The sequence below is a fragment of the Ammodytes marinus genome, assembly GCF_949987685.1.
Source record: "Ammodytes marinus genome assembly, chromosome: 12".
NCBI lineage: Eukaryota > Metazoa > Chordata > Actinopteri > Uranoscopiformes > Ammodytidae > Ammodytes > Ammodytes marinus.
This window is the reverse complement of record NC_137216.1, coordinates 19701650-19722698: the sequence shown is the minus strand read 5'-3', so window position 1 is coordinate 19722698 and position 21049 is coordinate 19701650. Positions and strand designations below refer to the sequence as shown.

Genomic DNA, 21049 nt, shown 5'->3' with positions numbered 1-21049 from the left:
GTGTGTGTGTGTGTGTGTGTGTGTGTGTGTGTGTGTGTGCTTGCGTGTTTGCAGGTGAGAGAAAGCAGGCATGAGAGGGAGGGCCTGTGCATGAAACACATGCCTGCCTGACCATGACTAGTGTGTTCCACAGAGGGTTCTCCTCCAATAACCGTGGCCATTATCCTGTGTAAACCCCATAAACATCATTTATGGGGCATTAGGGTCTTTTGTTGGAAAAACAAAACCTCCCATACAGAGAGGTTCCCCGGAGACATGCTGCAGGCATGGGGGCCATTGTTTTAGGCTGATTTAGCTGAGGGAGGGGGGGGGGGGTTGCACAGCGGTCAGGAAGAGGTAGCGCTGGCTGGCTGCTTGAGAGCAGATACTACTCTGTTGTTATTATGTTTTATTATGCTGCTAGCAGCTTGCTCCACACGCTCCTCCAGTCCTAAGAGACCCGGAGTTATAGAGAGAAAAAGGGAACGCAGCCAATGAAGCCCAAAGGAACAGAATAGTGTTCTCCTGCTGCCATTGAGATGTTAAGAAAATACATTCTTATTGACCAATGAGAGGATTGTGAGCAGGGTTCTAAAAAGGTTTGAGTGAAAATTTGCATTGATCAGCTGCAAGCCTTGACACAACCTCCCTGGCCCGCCCTGCTTAACCCAGCTGAAGAGGTCGGCCCTGGCAGAACTCATTAATTTAGCCCGGGGAAACCACTTAGGAGGACCCCGGAGAGCTGGGCGCCTTTCTCTTGCTCCTTTTCTTTTCGCCACACTTTAATTTCATGGCTTTTAGCTCGGCCTCCTTGACTCTGGACTCTTTCTGCTCTCTCCATTATCCTACTAAAGTGTTGCCCCATCCCCTCCCCTACCCTCAGCTAAGCCAAGGAAATAGGAAAAGACCATAATGCTGCATTACCAATCCTTAGCAATCCACTCAAACAGAAAATACATCGGGAATAAGAGTGGCATTATCCATTTCCCCTCTCCCTCGCAGTTAACAATAGAGGCTTGTGCAGCTATCTCTTATAGGCCACCTTGGAGAGAGAGAGAGAGAGAGAGAGAGAGAAGTGAAGCAGAGAGACATGGAGAGAGAGAGAGGCTGGAGAGGAATGGAGCACAGCAAAACATTCCAATACTGCCTACATGAAGATAAAACCAGTTATGAAAAATCTCATCATTCATAGTGTAATTGACAAATAAATGACGGGGGGGGGGGGGGGAAACTATACCAAGCCCTGCTGTGTGTGTCCAGAGTATTACTCACTGAGGGGCTGGACTGTGATCTGGACGTTGCGGGACCTCTTGCTGCGGTCGATGAAGTCCCCGGTGGGCGTCTTCTCGCGCTCCGTCACGCGGCAGATGTACTTGCCGGCGTCTTCGGGCCTCAGGTGCTGCAGCTTGAGCAGGTGCACGTTGGCGCTCTCCTTGCGTACCGTCATTTGACCGGCCGCCTCTCGGTCCGTGTAGTCGGGGCCGAGGACCGGCACGGCACCGGGGCCCACCACGGCCACCGGCGAGCTGCTGAAGACCCACGACACCGAGAAGAAGCGCTCGGGCACGCTCTGCGCCTCGATGGTGCAGCGGAGCTCCAGCGGCTCACCGGCCGTGAAGGACCGCCGCTCCGTGCTCACCTGGATGCTGAAGTCCCGGTCTGAATGAGGGACAAAAAGATAAGGAGGGGGGAGAGGGAAACGTTATTGTTATAGGGATGTTTAGGCAAGGCAAGTTTATTTATAAAGCACAATTCAGACGCGAGGCAATTCAAAGTGCTTTACAAGGGGAAGAAAATACATCAAATTTCAAAATTAGACACTAGACAAAGAACAAATACAGGCGGACTTCTCCTTGTTTAGTCCTAACTCTGGGGACTGAGATTAGACCCGTCCAAGACGACCTGAGAGCTCTGGACGGTGAATGTGGTATCAGCAGATCAGAAATGTCTAGTAGAACAATCAGACATGGGGTTAGATGGTTATTAGTCATGCATTGGTGACACTCGGCGATACAATTCTATGATGTATGAAAGGATTTCAAATCCCTTTTTGAATGTTACACTTGTGGCTTAGTAAGACAATAATTCTATCTTCAGGAGTCAGAGTTCAGCTCAGATGGAAGGAGATTTCAGGAGACTGAGGGTGTCTTATGCAGCAATTATTTATTGAAGCCTGGCCGAGTAGAACTGGACAGTAGCGCAAGTGAGACACAGTGTATTGCTACGCGTTTCTGACAGTCACTTCCCGAGATCAGTGTTTTAACCTGGTGCCACGAACACAAGATTGTTTTCCGACACTTAAGGCCTACAAGGTTTACGGCAAATATCCCAAAAAATTATTATAGGTATATCTGAACATTCTATTGGAGTCATACATAATCAAGTTACTATGGTAACCTAAATCATAATATCTGTTGTTCGCAGCACACATACTCTGCAATCTCTAAGGGCAACAGGCTTGGGTGTCAAGGAGATCAATGTTATGGCTCTGAGTTGAACACCCAACAATAACAACCTTAGAGTCTAGGATAATGAGACTGTATCTATACAGCTGAAATAACAGTGTCTTCTAGTGGAGGACAAAGCTGGTCTGGACTTAATGATTAATAGTATACCTGGACAGGTATAATATTAATCATTAATGTTAATGTGCAGGTGTGGGGGAAAATATCATCAAATATAGGTGATATTTATTTGTTATGTTTCCAAACATATTTGTTATAGCCTAGTGTCTAAACAAGACAGCTGTGTAAAGTGTGGCTTCCAAAGGAAATGCATAACACTACATTCCTTAATATGTACAGTCTACAATGCTGAATCTGTATGCTAAAAGAGAGAGGACGTGAAAAGATTCAGGGGTGGGGTGGGGTTTCCAGTAGTCCAGAATGAGCAGGGGCCATACAATAGCTTCAGTTAGTAGTGGAGACTGAGGGAGAGAGAAACTAGAGAAGCCCGAGGTCACACTGGGCATTGCTCCGGTAAAGCGCTGATCTTTCACAGAGCTCTGCTCTCTCTCACCTCTGCAATAAAAAGCACATCTAATTAAAATTCTCTTCAGCAGTCGGGCGCCCTCTCTCTCTCTCTCGCCTCCTCTTCCTCCTGCACAGTCTAAGAGAAAACTGACTGATTGTTGTCTGCGCATGTGCGGTTGCGTTGGTGTACAGTATATGTGTATGTATACAGTATGTGTGTGTAATGGCCATGCGTGCGTTCAGTTGTATTTGCTGTATTAATTTCCGGATGATTAGCGGCGTGTATGAGACGGCTGCTTTGAGGTGGTAGCCCCGAGCTATAATTACAAAGACTTTAAAACCCCACTTCCTGAGAAACACTCATGTGGAAAAGTTCAAAGCCTGCCGTCGGTATATAGAGCTCGTTATTCAGGGGCAACTTTATTGGTAGGAGGGACAGGAATATTGTTTACATGTAGATATGCACGCAGAAACAAAATGAATACAAGTACTTAACATTACCATACCCACATACTGTATAGTAACAAGAGACTTGCAGCAATGAATGAATCAAACAATCATCGCAACTCTATATACGGAATTTAATTTAAGTCATTAATCTAATTAAACATTATCGGTCTTGCAGCATTTCAAATGGGGAGGATTAGCCGCTTTTTCTCAGTTCCTATTTCACTGTAAATTAAATTAAATACCTTTGAATTTTTTGACAGTATTTGACATTTCACACAGAATACATGTTATAAAGTTATTCATCAAACAAAAGAACTATCACTAAAAAGCAATGGGGAAAACAATAATGACTTGGCGGAAGTAGTGCATAGTGCACATGCATTAAATGACGGGGTGAAGAGGAAAGCGCACAGATGGCACAACATTTGAATGTGATTAATTGCGTAGGAAAGAGGGGCAAAGCTTAAAAGGCCATGACCTGCTTTGACAAGATCTCGGTCGCCACTTATCAAGGGGGGCTTTCTGGTAAGACTGTGTTTTACAGCAAGAGTTCAGCGGAGAGAGGTAGGCGCTTGAGTGGGAATAAGCGAGGGAGGAGGTGAGGGAAAGCGGATAGAAAATTGAGAGAGCCGGTAAAAACTGAAAGTGAAAGGTATAGTGCTGCATTAGGAGTCTGTCCGGTGCTCCTCTCTCTCTGATGCTGAAGCTGTGTGATAAGTTAGTGATGTGACTGCTGAATCGAGATCCACTCCCATCTTTTATAAAACAGAGCTCAGTGAAGGAGCTGCTGCCTCTCGTTCAAAATTATCTCTCTCTCTCTCACACACACGCATACCAGGTGCAACGTCAAAAACACAAGTTGCTATCCAAGCTGTGCCCTCATCATGCAACAAGTGAATAGGGATATAGAAATGAATCAGTAAACAGCACTAACACCCTGTGGGCCGCGCACACACACACACACACACACACACACACACACACACACACACACAAACTCTGCTGTATTCTCTTTGTCACGCAACGACACCTCCATCCATAATGGATTATAGGGAAGTAGCAGGAACTCGTCTGACAAACCTGCTTCACATCCGAGTTGTCAACCCTCCCCTTCTCAACTCATCCACCCCAGCACTATCTGGGGCACCATCAAGCTCTATCGGTCCAGAGCGGATCGGGCTGCTTAATGGACAAAGGCAGAACGATTTCTACATTGAAATAATTTGCTGGCATGGGACACTCACCACTGCGTGACGCCTTGGTAATTGAGCTAATGTCAAAGCAGTTTATCACCCACATCCGTGGTCTTTTTTTGGGAAGCATTACAAAGAGATTCTTTATGGATGTCGAATACATGGCTGTAATGGGGCAGAGTCGGATGGGAGGATACAAGTTCATGTGAAGTCGCCTTTGTTTCTGGTCCATTGACTGTAGAGGTTGACAGCTTATTAGATGGTTATCATATGAGGCCATCAGCCTTCCCGACATGCGCTTTGTTCCTCCCACATCTTTTTATCGTGCATCCTCTTGTAACTAACTCAACCCCTTGTCCCCCCCGGCCACACGTCCCTCCACAGACTAAGAAACCGCATTTAACCAGCACGGTTTCTCTCCCCCTAATGCACTCGGTCTCAAACCAGATTGGTTTCATCGTTGGCGAGTAGTAATTAAAAAACTGTTTTTGGCTTCTGATTTCTGGGCTAAACTTGTTGCCTGGGAGATTCTTAATGTGGAAGCCTTGGGTCTCCCTGTGTCTAACACCCACGCTGTTTGGAGCTGGTTCAATTGTTCTTGGGTGTGCTTGTAATGTTGCCCATCAAACAGACAAAAATACAATAGTGTGGGGAGTCGTCTATGGAGGTTTAGTTAAGCCCTATTTTTTTGAGTGAGCTAATGAGCTTAGTGCAAGATACTGATCAGCAATCAGGAGGAAGCCGGCCCACATGCTGGTGTCTGTCAAAAAAGACAAGAGAAAGACCTTTCGAGTAGATCGGCATCTTTAACCTCTCTTTTTCCCCAACATGAATCTCTTTCCCCTCCACTCACCTGTGGGCTGTATGCGGAGCTGGGTCTTGTCGCTCTGCTTGCGGGTCATGGCGAACCAGCTGTCGTCAGAGTCTTGAATCCACTCTGCGGCCTGGCAGTAGAGCAGGCCTTGGTCCACGGGCTGCAGCTTGTGGATGGTTAGCCTGTAGCTCGTAGCGCTAGTTTTATCCAGCCTGAGGTCGCCTGCCGCCATCCTCTGCCGGTAAGGCCCCCCAGAGCGCAAGACAAAGTCCCGGGACAGTGTGACCAGCTCCTGGGGTGTGGCGGCCGCGTCCTCCGGGGAGCGCAGGTACCAACCCACCGATAAGTGAGTGTGCTGCGTGGTGGTACGGGACACCTCGCAGGTCAGCTGGAGCGTGTCCCCTTCCACCTTGGACAGTGTCTGGGCTGGAGCTACCACCGTCAACGAGTCGGCGATGACTGCAAAAAAAATAAGGGAAGAAGAGAGAAAGTTAGCAAGAGGATTTGTGGAGGCTGTGTGGGATATCAGGACGGGTTAGAATGACTCATATTGAAAAGACAAATGTTATCTGTTCTCTGAAACACCATAGCAACCCTTCATCTGTCTTTAAAAAAATACCATGCTATGTTGTTATTGATAAATGTGAAGAAGTAGTTACAAAGCAACCTTCTATTTTTGCTTATGCCTTCTATTATAGAAGCCAAAGCTGTTAAAAATCTGATGAACGCCACACGTTGAGGAAGAAGTGTTAACGCAGCCTAGCTTTTTTCCCCGAGGTGAATGCACTCCATTCCCTCCTCCATACATGACTTTCGCATGTCACTGGCGTTCATGGCATATAATCATACGAGCCAGCTGCCTTAGGATAACCCTTTGCCACTTCTCTCACACAAATGATGTCCCATATGGTCTGCAGTAGCAACCATAACGGCTGCACACACTGACTCTGACTAAAACTTTTCAAACATTGTTTGTTCCCACACACTAAATATACAAACAGTATCAAATTCATCCCAGCCCTTCCATCTATCAGAGAAACGAGAACAGAAGACGGACTTCAAGCCCAGATGGTTGAACACGGTGGAGATGAGAGAGGGGGACGGCCAAGTGCAAGAAAGCAACACAGACATCAAGATGTGATAATCCGAGAGAGCAGGCTGGAAACACTAAACACATCGACAGGAATAAACACGAATAGCTTTAAAAAAGGAGCTTAAGGAGTATTTTTGGATATACCAGGTGCATTTAAATGCGTGTCGAAGAGGGAAAGAAAGAAAATGATGGATAGCGCTAGACCATGAGATCCAACATGTCACGCTTTAATGAGAAACAAAAGGAAGAAAAGTCATAAGGTTAAAAAAAAGAAGTTATCTCAGCTGCGTTTGCAGGTGTGTTGCTGCACATGGATGACATACTGTTTGTCGCCCTATCATGACCTCTCTGGCAGCACGCACACACAGACATTGTTAACATGTGCACATTCACAAGAACACAATGCCTAAGAAAAAACAATATAGAAAGACATCAGTGTTCACAATGGACAGCAGTCAACCATTAAAGCTAGGCTGAGATGAAATGAATCGAGCCGAATAATGCCGGGCCTTGTATTGCCGCGTGGTCACTTTGAGCCTGTACTAAAGAAGCCTGAAAATGTAAGTGCTTTGTGTGGTATTATGCTAGTGGAGTGCTTTGTAAAGCTGTTTGGCTATTCAAGTTCTAAAGGGATTGTCATTGTGAAGAAGACTACAAAATAGGCTTGTTTAAGGGTCTGCGCTTTTCCTCAAGTCACCTGCCTTGGCTAAAACGTTTGATGTAAATACACAGGCAACGCGGGTATCTGCGTGTGTAGTCGTGTGTGTGTGTGTGTGTGTGTGTGTGTGTGTGTGTGTGTGTGTGTGTGTGTGTGTGTGTGTGTGTGTGTGTGTGTGTGTGTGTGTGTGTGTGTGTGTGTGTGTGTGTGTGTGTGTGTGTGTGTGTGTGTGTGTGTGTGTGTGTGCGTGTGCGTAAACGCTAGTCAAATTGAGAGGTTGGGATTGGGAGAACAGAGAAAGGGACACCGCTAATGAAGCAAACAAGGAGGGGGAACAAAGGCAGAGAGATGAGAGGGGACAGATAGAGGAGGCGTGGAGAGCAGCCTCAACATCTGGTTAGAGGAGTTTAACAAGAGGCTCAGAGAAAAGGATCCAAGATTGAAACAGAAGAGGCAGCGCAAGAAAGTGAGCAACCAAGGTGGGTCAGAAACAGCAGCGCTCCGATGACACGCTGCTATATGAAAGATACAGTTAAAGTCTAGATACAACTAAACAGTTTACTGCCTTAGCTTGAACCAATCTTGAAGATACTGGCGATGAGGTGAAGACATTCCCCATTACCTTGAGCTCTTCATTAACCGCCTAACAGCAATGCAGATGAATGGTACTCATTGAACAATCTCTTACAGCAATTCTTGAATATTATAATTTATTAACTTTCAGTGGAAGCATGACGACGGTTTAATCTGATGTAATTTTTCTAGAAATGTGCATTGTGTATGTAAACAATTATTGAGTCATTTAAAATAAACCAGACTGGTAAGGAAAGTCTTGTGTTTAAATTATGAATAAATAATCCAATCTATTTGATACACACATACATTGAAAATACTTTTTACCATATCACCAAGGCCTTTGTTGAAGGGATAGTATCTCTCCTATAGCATTCTGTCTGAGACAAGAGCACATAAAAAAACTCATTTTCATAACACAAGCATCACAGAGGTCTGACTCTGCTCCCTGAAGGAACGCTGGTTGCCAAGTTTCTCTCTCACTGACTCCAGTCAACAGTGAGTCAACCGGCAGCCTTCCATAGACATACTGTGTTACCACAACAACACACCTACGCTACAACCTGCCATTGCCATGGCAACTCTCCCACATGATGCCGAGGGCCTCAGCATCATGCCTGGAGTTACTACACCCCCCCCCCCCCCAAAAAAAGAAAAAAAAAACAAAACACCAAGCCCTTTTCTTTAACTGACTCCCGTCCTCTCTTGGGACACTATATCACTATAGTGTGATAACAGGAAGAGGATACTTCCCGTCCCTTTGCCAGCTACTTATCGGTAATATTTTAACACTTTGACTTCCTCTCAAGTCCTCTGGGTCGGTCTGATCCCTACACTCCAATCTCTGCCAATCTCAGCATTTCCAGTCAGCCTGAGGTTGTAAACACACCAACATTCTCCAATATCCTCACTGACCTCAATCTGAAGGGAAGGATTACGGACAGAATGAGATGGCATTCTCGGGCACACACACACAACAGACACACTTTCATCACTTGTGAGGACATAATACTGACTTATTCTACCTTAACAATAACTGCTGTGTGCCAAACCATTACTAACACACACACACACACACACACACACACACACACACACAGTATTCTTAATATCCTTGGAGGTTTAATATAAACTGGTTTAATTTCCCTCACTTACCCCGACAAAATAAAACATTAGTTGAGGTTGGCCGGAATGCCTCCTTTCACTGCAATTGAAAACCCATTAAAAAACATTTGGCCATGCAATTTCACTACTCCAAAAGACCTGTGCAAAGGCTCACTGCAACTCAATGAGCCAGTCTGTTTAGCCATACAAAAAATAAACTATTAAAGGACTTTATGAAGGATTTAAAAGCAGTTTCCTTAATTTGTTTCACATTCACAGAGCCTGAATAATCAAATCAGAGTACTAACGATTAAAAAATTGGTCACTCACAGATGAATCGGGTCATCTCTCAAACTTTGAGACAGGAGGTTCTCATGTGTGTGGATGTGAAGGAATAGCGTGTGTGCTTTTTCATGACTGACACGTAAGCTGTCAATCCTTTATGAAACTTTAAAAACTGCTCTCCTCCTGCTCTACCTCATCTACAGTGTTTTGCTTTCATCTCCCTCCTTTCCATTTTCCCCCTACTCTCTCAGCCCTGTGAAGTGCACGGCGCTTGTCATCCCTCAAGCTGGCCTTTTAAGTCCAGTCGCACAGGGATAGAAGTGTGGGGGACACAAGGACACTAAAATAAAACGGAAGAGGAAGAGAGATTTTGCGGAAAGGCGACACCAGGAGAAAAAGATGATCGTATGTGAAGTCTAATCTGTACATTTTGAACTCAAACTTCTTAACATATCTCTGTGCTGTGTGCCCGCTGGCTGTGGAAGTGGCAGAAGCAGAATGGATTCCTAACAGGGAAAATTCCAGTGGCGGCGTTTTTGTGCTTACACCGTTTTCACGTAAGAGTTTTTCGTGGGAACATTTTTTGTGTTTTGTTAAATGAAACAAAAAGCAGCAAGATAATGATGACCCAGCCACGCAACACTTGGTGCTCTCTGCTGTGGTCTTGTCATGGGAGAAAAATGGCGACAGGACTGAAGTGACTCACACTGCCCTCTGGATGTTACCACTACTGCAAAGGTCTCGCGTACAATACAATTCCATCTGGTGTCTCTGCATTTGTTAGTACATGTAGTGTATGTCTTTATTTGCCTATTTAAATGGCTAAGTGTCAAGCACAAGTGCAATGCGAGGCAGCAAGTTCTTGACTCCTCTGTGTATTTGACTGAGATCCTGGTGGTAGTAGATTAGCCTCAGTTTGGAAATGTCAAACTTTGTCCACTGGCTGCGGCCAATCATAATGAAGTAGAGTAGATATCAATAGGTGTGTCCAAATTGCACTATCCAGTTTTCTCTACCAGCCGGTATAAATGAACACAAATGTGTCAAATACGGGAACAAACTGTATAGTGAGGCAGTAAATAGAAACTCCTATGAAAGCTGGTGGGCTGACCCTACTTGCTATAGGCATGTGGACACCTAAATAAAGTACAGTATGTAGATATCCATACTACGTAAAAATACTGAAATGCATATTTACTCTGCAGTCATACCTCCCACGGTGCCAGTTTAGTGTGCTCTGGCACATTCATTTGACAAAAATGCAACCGCACCTTTTGAATGGATCATTTAACACTGGTTAAGTGAACAGCATGTTTACCTCCTACCTTAAACAACGCACACTCACAAATGCAGCCCCCTGCCTTTTTTAAACGCAAGGTTGTTTTCGATCTGAATTACTACTATTGGACCTTACTTTCTGCACAGGAGCATTTTATGTTGAACCAAAAATGAATAAGAAATATGATTGTATAATTGGAACTAAATAGCTGCAAAGCAAGAAACCGGCTCCAAACCAAAAGCACCCAACATTATACCCTCATAAACCCATGAGGGTTGGGCACTTTGAGTGCAGGACACAAAAACCAAAATAAAAATGAAATGAAAAAAATGAAAAATGTCCACATACTTTTGGCCTCATAGTATATAACATTCAGTGCAGATGTTCAGCCACAGCTGAAGTGGTAGTGTCGACTTAATAGTGTGTAATGGCCTCAAGTGTCTGTGTTTGTGTGTGTGTTGCTGCAAAGCAAATGGCCATTTGGCAAAGCCAGCAAGGTAATTACTGTTAATTACGCGGTGAAACTGAGAATACTGCTGAGAGCAAAGCTGAGCGAGTGGGCGATCTTCAGCGCCACTTGATGCAAGTCCAGCCTCATCCCTAAGCAGACGTCACTTACTGACCAGGGACGCCTGTGACACATGCAGGCGTATACTGGGTCAGGAAGTATAAACAGAGAGATACATACAGAAACTCTGCCTACACCTGCCTTTCTTTAGGATATATTATTCTGCCCATTCACATCCTCCACTCATTTGTTCTTCTGTGAAAGCTGTTGATGAGTCAGAATGAGGGATGGAGTGGTTCAAGTGGGAGAAACTGGGAGAGATGAAAGAGGAGGGGAAAGTAGGAGGAAGAAGAAATTAGGATGAAGAGGAGGGGACGAAACAGAAGGAACAAAGATGAAGAACAGAGAGGCAGAGCTCTTTTGCTCGATTCATCCCACAATGAAGGCGCAAAGTGACAGACACACACACACACACACACACACACACACACACACACAAACGCACTGATGTGGAAAACAATACACAGAGAGATCGTGTTCTGACGAGACTGAAAAATCAAGCAGGTTTTCAAACAAAACACCTTGAGCGACCGGTTAAGCAAACTCTTAACTAACTTAGGTCTATACACGCCATCCCCAAGAGCCATGGCTGATACTAAAGCCAGGATACAGGGTAAAACAAGAGAAAAAGGGTAGAGTAAGGATCATGCCTTCAAGCCAAATAAATAAATAAGACACGTGGGAGTCCTCTTTAACAGAGAAGAAAGGGAGTGGAGTTGACTGGCGTTGGAAGGGCTGTGTTGTGGGATCTGGGTCCACAGCAGGGGTTCATCCATAATACAACACACGCGCGTTCAGATGAGCACGGCACCATGTCGAGTCGAAGATGCAGAACATCACTTCTCCATGTGGCTGTTTCCGGGTTTTTTTCTATTTCATATCGTCATGCAACACAGATTTGTATTACGTATTTATTACGTCCTGAGATCAAAAAGTGTCGCGAAATATGGCATGCTCCTGTGAATTTGAGATGATGTGTTGCTATGGAACTTTTATATGCAGTTTTTAGTTTGTTTGTTTTGGGGGATTTGTGGTGACGAGAAAGGTAAAAGCAAGCTGCTTATTTCTACCTGGCTACCGTCCAGGCAAATTTAATCAGCTAGCCAGCTAATCAAGCTAACTAATCTTGTCAAATGCACTTGGCAGCTATACATGATATTGTACTAAAGTATTCTACACAATGTTTAATCTATTCTTCCTTAAACTTTTGTGTTTCTGCTTTTGGAGACGCCTGCAGTGCCTGGTGATGCTCGCTAAGGTTAATTTAATTAATTTAGAGGAGGGATTTTAGCAAACAGTCAACTGTGTATTATTGATTTTCATCTTTTTATAAAATGTTAGTTCATGCAAAATAAATGAAAGTTTATTAATTATCATAAAAATCTTAATGTTAATGGTAGGGGTGTTGTTAATTCCTTAAGATATGACTATTTAATGAGATAACACAAGGAGAAACCCGTGGGTACACATTCATTAATCTTTACGTAGATGGTACTGTGGTCTCTTGCATTATTTGTAACCAGTTAAATTCCCTGTCTGTTTTCTGTCAACTATCATACGAAGCAACATCTCTTTAAAAGGTCAAAGCACATCTGGGAATGGGGCGCTCGTGGTGTAGTGGTTAAAGCCCCCCCCCCCCCCCCCCCCCCCCTCCCCCCTATGAGGCTCAGGCCTAGTCGCAGCAGACCCGTGTTTGAAAAAAAGGCTTGATGCAAATTTGTATTTTCTGTGCTGAGCTTATGCAGAATAAATAGGCTCCTCATAATAAATTATTAATGCATTAACAATTGTTCATTATGAAGATCATAGACCATTGATTGAGAATAAACCCCAATCATACAACCCCATAGCGTGAAATGCTTTTTTTCCGCTTTTTGGAGATTTCATGAAACAAAATGAAATGTTTATGATTTTATGACTTATTTGTCAACACTTCATACATGAGGCGCTATGTTTTCAATGTCTCACAACTAACCCTGTGTGATCACAGAGACCTTCACTGAATCGGATCATTGCACAGCACATCCGACCGTCTGAAAATGTGAAGAGAGATAAAATAGAGAAGGGGCGAGGGGGGGGGGGGGGGGGGGGAGAGAGGGTTGAGAGGATATGAGAGGGCTGTTATGAGATTTTCAGTTAGGGCCCTGTGAGGTCCCCTGCTAATGGAACATCACTCTGAGAGTGGGCGTTTGAGTGTAAGTTTGTCCTGTGCTATAACACAGAGGTCACCGTGACTGAGAGGAAGAGGCCTCTTCATTTAATAAAAAGGAGTCTCTGAAGCGTTGGTTGTTGCCTCCTTATACCGTCTTTCTTCTTCAGGCTCTGTCCCATTTTCTCCTCACTCAAGCTTCCATCTACACCCCCCCCCCCCACACACACACACACACCCACACACAAACAGAAACACACACACACTCCCTGTGCCACATTATCTGGTGAGTTTTCTTTTCGTTTGACTAGTTGCTGTCAGCACCCAATTATCACATTTTCTTACTCCTTCCTGCTCCAGCCCGTCTTCATCACGACTGTCATGGCACACAGAGGCGTTCACATTTTATCCTCCGCTGATCCCTCTCTATCCAGCTTGTACTCTACATGTTAGTGTAACATGCTAGGGGACGTTTACCCTATCGCAAGTTTTTTTATTTATTTTTTTTGTATCCGAGCGGGTCATAAAAACTAGTAAAGGGTGTATACCATCTGCTTTGAGAGAAGAGACAGACGGAGCTTGGCCCCTGTGGCTATTACAGCTCATTATACCTAAAGGTTGAATAAGAGGCTCATCAAAATCGGGCAGCATCTCTTTCTCTTTCACACGCCCACCCCCCCAAACAGAAAAAAACACAGGGACAGTAAAGCTTGAGGGGACAGCTGCTCGCTCTGCACAGACAGTAATATTAAATAAGTGACCGAGGTGCAGATCTCTGTGACTCTGTGCCGTAGTGGGTCACTGAATTACACAATTAGGTGCTTATTAACGTCAGTTTGTAAAAGAACATATGCTACTGTTACCGACAACAAAACTTACTGCAAAATAATATGTTTTTAGTACTATGTGATGGGCTGCAACATGCATGCATTTAGAGGATTACCAATTCCATATAGTCATATTTCATGAAAATATACCCTTCTTTTAAATAATCTTTTTTATTCAATATTTTCATATTGTTTTTTTTATGTTTCTCATATTGTCCTTATAATTCCCTGTACATCTTCAAACTAACAAGCTGCACTTCCTCTGAGGCCAGCAGAAGATTTCAGAAGAGACAAGGAAATATAATCAATTGGGTCCGACGACCAGTTGGTTCACACAACACGCATAAAGACCGTATAAATAGAAAGGAACTTTGACCACATAGGAAAGACACAGCCAGCTTGAAATGTATGAATGAAGGTCGGCTTTGAGAAAATACGAAACTATGAACCAACATGAATATTAATTGTGAAGGAATTTTCTTTAGGCTACACGGAATATGACTTGTCTTTTAGAGCAATAGTTCAGCTCTTTGTTTTGTCTTAGGATGCACTGTCAGTCAACTGTCTCCCAGGAGACCAAGGTCAGAAGATAAGGAGGCCTCTGTCTCAGACTGCGCAGTCTCCTCTAAAGAACGCACTAAATGACGATCTAAAGTGAAACTCAACTCGACTAAAGGTAGCTTTATTTCTTGTCTGGAATGCACAATCCATTAAAATCTTCCAATATGTACATCTGGGGAATCTGGGGGAGCTTCATTAAATGCTCCAGTGGGAGACATATACAGTACAGGCTTCCTGAACCCTCTTTAAATCATGATAGATAAAATCTCTCAGATTTCCTTCACACTAAAGTTGCTTTCCACTGGATGTGTGATTCAATATTTTATTAAAATGTTTGACTCATCAAAATAATTAGGTGATTAAATGACAACGCTGTGTTTCCTGCTCGCTGGGCTGCCTCAAAGCGGTCAAAGAGCAACCAGAAAAATAAATTCAGTAAAGAAATGCAGGTTTAAAAAACACTCTTCAATGACTGTTACTAAATGTAATGTGTTAGCAGTTTACGTAGCCTTTTTCAGGACATGTTCTAAGAATTAGCCAACTACAAGCTCTTTTCCAGAAAGATACCAGGTACACTTGAAAGGAAATGTGCAAAGATATTCAAAACAAAGCATTACCAAAAAAAGAATACATTTATACAGTATATAATATATTAAAATGGCAATTAAAGACAAATGTAAAATAATACATCTGAAACACTTTTCCACCACCCTTCAAGTTGGCCAAGTTTGTTCTATTAGACTTATATGAATGTGTCCTGAGTTTTCTCCGTGGACGACAAAAGCGAAAGAGGGAGGGAGGGATATAACACATAGGAGAAGAAAGAGAAAAGAAATGTGGTCAGGGAGTGAAGAAGTGGGCTTCCTTACTGGAACGGTAGAATGTTGATGTGGCCTTCAAAAGGCTGAATGTTGCGATAAGAGAGAAGATCCATAGTGAGAGGAAGCTTTCGAATATGTGACGTTGTTTACACAAAAGGCAGAAGAGCGAGGATTTAACAGCAGGTAAGACTGGCGCACACAAACACACACACACACACACACACACACACACACACACACACACACACAACCTCTCACTAAGGCCCAGCCAGGAAATGAGCCTGAGTGAGTGCGTTGGGGGGGAGGGGGGGAGGGAAGATGATGGAGAGTAAGCGGGAGATTAAAAGGCAAGGCGGGAGAGGAGGGCTAGTCTGAAGAGAGGTGGGAGTATGAAAGACAAATCTTCCTAAGAGCATTTGAGAAAAGGAGCTGTGCGCAAAGCTATCGTTGACTGAAATCCTTTAGAGCATCAAAGATTTACTCATCATGCCTAAACACATGAAATATGCCTTCCAACCCCTCCCACCACCTCGTCCCATATAACCATCCTCTTTCTTTCTCTTCACTTTTCTTCTCATCCTCAGACCCACTTTCCCCCATCGTTTCATCCGTCACGCTCTCTCTATGGCATTGTCCGTTCCAGTCTGCTCATATACACACACACATACAAACAACATGCACCGCAGCAAACAAACGGATAACACCCCCCCGTGCATGTCTCTCTGTCTTCTCCGTTTGCCGCCGTCCTGGAGGTTGTTAGCACACTTGCAGAGCAGGCAGGGTTTTGTTCCTTCTGCCTACATCAGCAAAAACACACACCCCCTAGTCATTGCCACACACACACACACACACACACACGCCACCATGCAATAACCCGTCTACCTACAGGCACACAAATGCAATAATTTGCCTTCACTCACAAAACACACAACCCCTACTTGTACACTATGAACAGCATGTATCAAGTATATTATGATTCTAACATAGGAGATGCAAGTTTTAAAACCAATAAGCTCCCTGTGCTACACTTACTGTTTCTCAGCCTCTATGTTCGCCTCTCTCTATACCCCCCTTACAGGAGACCGCACCACCTCCCTTCATCTCTCCCTCCATCAGTTGCTTCAGCCCCAGATGGTAAAGCACTGTGACCAATTAAAGACTTCCCCGAGGATAGAACCAGTTATAGCCCCAGCCATCTGACCATTTCTGTTTGTTTGTGTGTGTGTGTGTGTGTGTGTGTGTGTGTGTGTGTGTGTGTGTGTGTGTGTGTGTGTGCGTACGTGTGTGTGTGTGCATGTGTAAATAAACGTCACAAAACATATCACCATCTTTTAATCAGTGTACAAAGCCTTGTCTTTTGGGCCAGTTCCACATGCCTTCTGCCAAAAAAAAGGTACATTGGCATAACAGTCCAGCGATATCTAAAGATGTTTGTACTGTGAAAAAAACACAGAAAAAAAACACACACTGACAAGCACTGCAGTTTCACATCATTAGAGCACAATGAAAGGAAGGGGCTGATTGGAGCAGTTTGGGAAAGCTGGCCAGAGTTGCAGACTAGAGTATAAGCAGGTGTGCGCATGCTGTGTTTGAAACAGTGTCTTTGAGGGAGAGAGAGAGAGAGAAAGAGAGAGAGAGAGAGAGAGATTTAAAAAAAAAGAAGAAGATTGTGGCCAAAGGAGGTGGGTTTCACTCAATCACCAGGCACCCTTCCAGCAGGGCAGCAGATGAGGGAGCAACTGTCTGTCTGAGCTGCCAGCACTGGGGGGAATTAGGCATATGCCAACCGCATCCTCCCATACACACATACTCACACTCATCTTTCTGCCCACACCCCAAGGTGGCCGCCCTGGCATGGGGGCACAGGTGGCAGCATGTCTGCCATCTAGCCCTCAGTCAACTGAAAGGGAGGTGCCAGTCACACCTCTGTCTGTTTGGGTGTGCAGCATGTCCTTAGACAAAGTAGTCCTTGCCAAAGCCTTTAGATATATGTGTGTGTGTGTGTGTGTGTGTGTGTGTGTGTGTGTGTGTGTGTGTGTGTGTGTGTGTGTGTGTGTGTGTGTGTGTGTGTGTGTGTGTGTGTGTGTGTGTGTGTGTGCGTGCGTGCGCGTGCTTGTTAGATTCTGCACTACAGATTTTAGATAATGTCCCTGAGATGGAGCTGGAAGGTCGTTAGTTTACTTTCCTTGTTGTTGCTTTACCAAATGAGTTTCGCCTCCAAGGTTTCTCCATTTTTACTTTTCACTCTGCACCAGCACTCAAAACCTGCCTGCGGCTGGCTGTAAAGCCCACTCTCAAATCCATTACATCAGATGTTTTAACTAAACCCGTTTCCCATTGCAAATAATGAGGCAGTGATAAGCATGCTAATGAGGTGGCTGCGATACTAATCTATTAACTGGTACCAGCAGACAGTAAACAGGCTTGTGATGGTCAGGTGTGGCCTATGGAGGTGCTTAAAAAAACACTACTGTTGTGAAGAGAAGGCCTAGTGTAGGAACTGCATAGTAAACAACCTCAACTTTTAGGGACATATTTCACCATGGCTTGTTATGGCTAAATCCAAATGAAAAAGTTAGTGCAATGCCCCTGCCAAGCTGTAAAGAGATTGATTATCTGCTTACATCATACCTGCTGCCTCATATAGTGCTTGCTCTTCACTTAACAGGGTTCCCCCGTCCTTGCCACTATGTAACAATCAGCATGCTGGCACGGCCAAAGAGAGTACAGCTTAAGTGCTTGAGACCATAGCCAGCTGCGTGGCACAAACAGCTGCCAACCACTAGTTGGCATTGGAAGAAAAAATAAAATAAATGCCGTGTTGCAGTTGACAATGCCAATTCCCTACCTCTCCACACATAGAATTAGGCTCTGAGAAGAATGTATGTGTCGGCATGTCTAATGTGTTTATAGGTGCTTGAATAACTCGCCTAAGGTGCCAATATCTACACGTGTTATTTTACATAAGAATGTGTGCAAATGGATTCGATGCCTGTGTGTGTGTGTGTATCGGTGTCCGTGTCAAATAGGTCATCAGATGCATTGCTTAAACCGGGAAAAACCTCCTGCCCCTTCTGTGCTCAGATAAGGCTTCAAAGCAGCCGGCAACTTCAAACAATGCAGCAGTAGCCCTAGTGTGCAGGACCAACACTCACAGCCACATGAGTCCTGGAGGCTGTTATACTGCAAGTTTTACTCTTTACTAATGCATATTTAAACGGCTTCAACACAAGCACTCGTTAGCACATCCATATTCATGTTGAATTCATATTCAAACTGTGGCTGTGTTCTGTTAATCTCAGAGAGACGAGGCAGCGGGCCCCTGAGGGTTAGTGCTTAGCTAAGCTAATCAAATCAACTACAGGAACAGTGGCGCATCTTTAGCCCATTATATAAACATTAATACACATATACACTCAACACACACACACACACACACACACACACACACACACACACACATTTTTGTTAACACATTAAATCCTCAGACATTAGCCTAGCGCAGTAGCGTGGGCAATGAGCTAAATGCATATTTTCACCAAAATGTGCAAAGCAGTGTATGTTTAAAAGTGTGTCTGTGGGCTACGAGAGCATTTAGATTTGTGTTAATGGAAACAGCTCCTTAACTGGCCCGTCATACAACTCCTCAGCAGTATTTGGAGCAACAGGCAGGGCTTGAGCACTATGTGGACTCATACAGAGCGTTTGAGGTATAAATTATACAGCGTTCAGTATAAATTGAGCCTTCAGAAACAGACTTCTACCTGAATGAGCCCGTTTAGTGTGTCAAAGTCAGGGCAAGTGACAGGCAGTTGGCAGGACGTGAGAGCCACCTCGGAATATCTTCTGGTATCTAGTGATAGAACCTGATGTGACTGATCATATTGACACAATATGACACATCTGGAAGACAAATTTCAAATGCAGTTGCTCCTCCAAAACTCTCCCTTTTCGAGTGCATACGGTATAATACACCTTGCCCTATGGGACTTCATAGTATCAAGGCTTGCCCTGTTCAAAAGCAGTGTTTTTATTCACAGTGCTGCATGATGTATTCCGCAGCTGTATTGTCACAGTGATCCGCTGGCTTGTTGAAGCCCTCCTCAGTGATGTTTAGTAGAAAGCATGTCTCCGTGGGAGCACTACAGCATGAGTGTCCTGCTCAGACTCAATTATGGGTGCGACATCCGTCCTGACTGACAGCTCGCTACGGTGTGCTATTTTGCGAGCGCGTTTGAGTTCCTGTGTATAATGCGTGGGTATGTGTATGGCGGGTCCGAGTGCCAGTAATGTCATGAAGCAGGCAGCCCTGTCCGCTAAAGTAGATGAGAAGCGCAAAGGAAATAGCAAGCCAGACCTAGTGATACAATCTTTTTCCATTTGGAGTCCTGCCCGGTCCACAGCTTAGAGCACAAATTATTGCACACATATACGTACACACATATTAACACAAACAAACTCACACACAGACACACACACACACAAAAGGCAGAGAGAGGAATGTAATTGTAAATGAAACCAAGAGGTGATGTTGAGGCCAGAGAGAGAGAGAGGGGGGGGGGGGGCAGAGAGAGAGAGAGAGAGAGGGGGCAGAGAGAGCTAGGAGTGTCAATGCTAGGAGAGACAGGGACGATAAAATGCTCCAGTCACACACAGACCTCTGTTCCCGATCAATACCGACAGACATAGAGGAACAACTTCCCTTGCCTATTCATCCACACTTTCTCCTCCTCTATTCACCTTTTCCCCTGATGCATCTCACTACTATACGTTCCCTTGTCAAACACAAGGCTTCACCCATAAGTTTGCTTCTCGGAAAAAAAGATGCTTATCCTCATCTTTTCCCTTTCCGTCCTCCCTCGTCCGTCTTTATTCAATCACGGGAAGTCCTCCACGGTCTTATGCTATGAGCTTCAATCAACCCCCAAACCTTTCTCCTGTGATGAAGTTCAACCAGCAGCTGTATTGACAAAACCATATACCTGCATGACCAGCTGAGGGGGCAGGGGCAGGCCACCAAACTGAATGGACTCTTGGGCTTTTGGATTGATAGAGTGCCTCAATGTACAGAAACCTATTTAGAACATTGGAGATGTTGGCACTAAAAGAAGTATAGACAGAATATATCTCTACTGTCAGAAAGCAGAGACATATCCACACCAAGTAGTCTACAGAAACCAGTATATGTGGTCACTGTTCAACTCCGTCATACAGAGATAGGCTATCGCCTCCTAAAATCTAACTAATGAAGTAAGAAACATGTATTTCAACAAACTCAACTCTGTGATTTCACATTTAGAATATTTAAATTACCTTTCTTAATTAAAATTAAAAAATACTCCTCAGATAAGGACAAATATATCTATCTATCTATTTAGATATTTATTTATGTAACGTTAAGTTGTGAATATATGAATTTAAATAGAACTTGAATGTGCTTAATTTTTATATATGTATATTACAAATAATGAATGTGTAATGTCCAACTCTGAATCTTTGGAAAAAAACACTTATAAACTTTCATGCCAATCAAATCACCATTGAAATGAATTGAACTGAGAGTGGAGATGGGGGGATAAGGTAGAGCCGGGTCTCCGTGTCACTCTTCGTAAAAGATAGAATGCGAGCTGACATCTCCACATTCGGTCCATCTCATTAAGTGAAGAAGGGGAAGGCATCTTGGCAGCGCCGACTCCCCGGTGAAAAGAAAGGCAGGGGAGGGA

At 44.2% G+C, this 21049-nt stretch overlaps 1 protein-coding gene across 1 annotated transcript in view; it reads right to left on the bottom strand.

The window, feature by feature from the left end:
* Positions 1-21049, bottom strand: part of igsf3 (immunoglobulin superfamily, member 3) — a 66669-nt gene that overhangs the window by 23071 nt on the left and 22549 nt on the right. Inside the window, exons 3-4 of the mRNA XM_080038164.1 lie at positions 5448-5867; positions 1252-1638 (exon numbers count right to left, since the gene is read on the bottom strand). Of these exons, the coding sequence (XP_079894290.1) occupies positions 1252-1638; positions 5448-5867 (807 nt within the window). The remainder of the gene's footprint in view (positions 1-1251; positions 1639-5447; positions 5868-21049) is intronic.